Genomic DNA, 3,354 nt, shown 5'->3' with positions numbered 1-3,354 from the left:
CTTAGACTGTCGTTTTTTTCTTCTCAGGCCTTATCTAGTAAGCTGCGATATTTACACTATCTCAAGGTAGATTTGGACAAGTAACTAATTAATCTCAGACCAAAGATACTGTTGGGTTTGGTTTAAAATCCACTAAGGTCATGGTTGGTTGAAATCATACAGCTCAGGTCAAAAACTGAACAAAGATCTTTGCTTTCCAGTCTTAGTTTCAGCCAGAATGTTTATTCATCAGGACGTTTGTACTAAATCTGAGAACTGTAACTTCCCTGTTCTTTTTTTCTGAAGTTAACTGAGTGAGGAAGTGGCCATCTGAGTGAAAGGACAGCACCACATACCTTTTACAGAATCAATTCCTGAAGATTACATTTCAGCTGGGGATTGTATCTGATAGGATTCCATCTCCAAAGGGCCCTATTTGGCTTTTACGATATATATATATGTATATATATACATACATATATATATACATATATACATATATATAGCCATTTGGAGGCAAGGATCCCATTTTAACATATACTGTATTTACTAGTAGGAAATACAAAGCTCGACTTTCATCCAGGTCAGCCTTGGAAAGAAAATAAAAGGCAGTTCAGCAGATGGGTATTTCCCAAATCTGCAGAAATGTAAACAGTAAGGATCTGGGTGCCTATGGGTTTTATCAAAGATGTAAGTTAGGCTGAGACCAACACCAGTGTGTCCTCTTTGGCTAGTTTTAACACGTTCACAGTTACAATTAACATTTAAGGAATTTCCTTTTCATCCAAGTGTTTCTTTTAAAAGTACTTTATGCCACAAACTCAAGTTCTAGCTGCCATCGTCCTTCCCATACAGAAGAGTCCTGAAATCTCCACAACACTTTCCACCCCCCCCCCAATGTTTATTTTGTTTTGTTTTTGAAAATGGGCTCGGACCACGTCAGTTTCTTTGGGGGCGAGTTTTTTTCAACAAAAGGGATTCTCACCTCTCTTCCCTCTTTCATCCCTCTAAATGGGGCTTGGATGAGGACACCCCACCACACTTCTTGGGCGCTCACCCCACGTGCCAGAAGGGCGGAGGGGCACCGTGGCGGGGCGGGTTCCCCGAGTTCCTCCAGCACCCCGATGCCGCCAGAGCCGGAGCCCTGAGCCCACCCCCCACCCTGCACCCCGCTGTTCCCCTTCTACAAAGGGAGACGCGCCTCTAGCCCTCTCCCGCCCCGCTGCTCCTACACCAGCGATTCGCACACGGGCACAGAGTCTGAGTCCTGGCTGTGCATGGAGCTCAGCCCTGTATCCGAGTCCTCGTCGTTGCCGGGACAGCGTTTCGCGAGTCCGCGGGCCTGGTCCACCCACACGTCGGCGGCGCAGGCCTGGGGTCCGGGATCCCGTGGGGGTGCGCCCGAGCCGGGAGCCCCATCGGGCACCACCGCCAGTTCCAGCGTGTGCAGAGTCTGGAGGAGGCCCTTCAGCTCCCGCTCCTTGCTGTCCCATTGCTGCTGGCTGTAATCCAAGTCCGACTTGACGGCCTCCAGGTCCGTGTTGAGACGCAGCCCGATGTAGAGGCTGGTGCTGAGCTGCGTCCGGACCCGCTCCTGCTCCAGCAGCACCTCGCCCTCGAGGCCGCCGTCGCTCTCGCCCGGCTCCTCGCGCGCCGCCAGCTCCTCCTGCCGCCGCCGCATCCACCTCTGGTTCAGCTCCTCCTGAATCTCGGCCGACAGGCGCTCGAGCAACTCCTCCTGCTGGGCCCGCTGCTCCTGCAGCCGCAGCACGTCATTGCAGCGCCGCGCCAGCTCCTCCAGATGAGCCGCCTGCGCCTCGCCGTCCAGGGGCGCAGCCGCCGGCGGCGCCGCAGCCTCCATCTCCGTCCCCGGGCAGGGACAGTCGACCTCGCTGCCCGTGCCCACCAAGTACGTGTCCTGCACGTAGTTCACTCCGTGTCGCCGCACGCGGTCCAGGTGCACCTTGGCCTCGTAGCGGTCGATCTCGCGGTCCAGCTCCCGCAGCCGCTGCACCTGCTGACGGATAGTGTGGTCCTGGGACAGCACCAAATGCACCAGCGTCTCCATGTGCTCCACCGACCCGCTCTCGGTGGCCCGCGGCGACGACGAGCAGGACGAGGCGGTGGACGACGAAGTAGTAGACGACGAGGGCGACGACGGCTGCTGCTGCTGACGCCGCCGGTTGAGCTTGGCCAGCTTGCGGAAGGCCTTGCGCACCACCCGCCGCTGTTTCTCTTGAATCAGGGCCAGGTTGGGTCGCGACGGCAGCACCCCCCGGGACGAACAGGTGCGCTCCCGACTGAGCACCACGCGCGCCTCGGCGCTGCGGGGACCAGAGTTGGGCAGCGACGCCTCGCTGCGCACCAGCACGAAGCGCACGTTCTCTTGCTCGTCGCCCCAGGCCGCCCAGAGGCGCAAGATGCGCGTCTTGTTGGGCAGGATGCGCTCAAAGCCCCGCCACTTCTCCACGATGCAGTAGCTCTGCGGGGGCCCGCACAGCATGCCCTGCGGCAGCGCCTCGCCGTCGTCCTCGTCGTCCTCGTCCAGGGAGGGCTCCGGCAGCTCCTCTGGGCCTGGCGGGTCGCCGGCCGCCCCCCTCCGCCGGCCCCGGCGCTGCCTCCTTTGCCGCCTGCAGCCGTCCTCCAGCAGCACCCGCACCACGTCGGAGCAAGTGGTGCGACGGGACAGGCCCGACACCAGCTTCTCCTCCTGGCAGATCCACACGGAGATCTTCTTCTCTGAAGGATCCATGGCTCAACGGGGACGCAGGGGACGCGGGCGGCCCGGGTCCGAATGGGGCGCGCAGGACAACGCGGGCAGCCTGGCAAGTCTAGGATAGGATGAACGCCCGCGACCCTAATCCCCGGCAGCACACTCGTCCTTCTGCCCGGCCGCGAACCAAAGCAAGCGCCCGCGCGGGCTGGAGGGGCTGCGCTGAGCTCGGCCGGGACGGCGAGAGCTAGTAGAGCACCGAGCCGGGGCTCCGGCTCCCGCCGCTCTGGCGCGGTCCCGGGATCCCTCAGCCTCCGGGTTAGGCTCCTCCCCATGTGGCTCCTCCCCCCTCCCAATCCCAGCTCGGGGCTCTGCGGACCTGGAGCTGCAGGCGCGGCGCCCAGACCCTCCTCCCGCTGCCTGGCTGCACCCCTCGTGCCCAGTGCGCAGCGGTCCGGCTCTGCGGGCATCTGTAGACTCCGCCGCCCGCAGTGCCGGTCCCTCGCGGCCACTCGGTGCTAAGAGGACAGCCCCGCGACTCCGCTGCTGCCACGTAGAGCCTGAAGCTCACCCTTAGACCGGGTTCAGCTATGGTCGCCCTTGGCCCAGAGGCACCCTTTAATCTAAAACTGACTTGACTTTCTCCTTTTTCTCTGCTCCTG

The 3,354-nt window shown here is 60.3% G+C and overlaps 1 protein-coding gene across 1 annotated transcript; it reads right to left on the bottom strand.

Moving 5' to 3' along the window:
- Positions 1-1,174: 1,174 nt before the first annotated feature.
- Positions 1,175-2,978, bottom strand: RASSF10 (Ras association domain family member 10). The gene has a single exon (XM_004613592.2). It carries the CDS (start codon positions 2,729-2,731, stop codon positions 1,208-1,210), a length of 1,524 nt encoding a protein of 507 aa, XP_004613649.1. The 5' UTR covers positions 2,732-2,978; the 3' UTR covers positions 1,175-1,207.
- Between the last annotated feature and the right edge of the window lie 376 nt (positions 2,979-3,354).

Source organism: Sorex araneus, chromosome 6, assembly GCF_027595985.1.
Source record: "Sorex araneus isolate mSorAra2 chromosome 6, mSorAra2.pri, whole genome shotgun sequence".
Classification (NCBI taxonomy): domain Eukaryota; kingdom Metazoa; phylum Chordata; class Mammalia; order Eulipotyphla; family Soricidae; genus Sorex; species Sorex araneus.
Note: the sequence above shows the minus strand (reverse complement) of the source record. Positions and strands in the feature narration are given on the sequence as shown.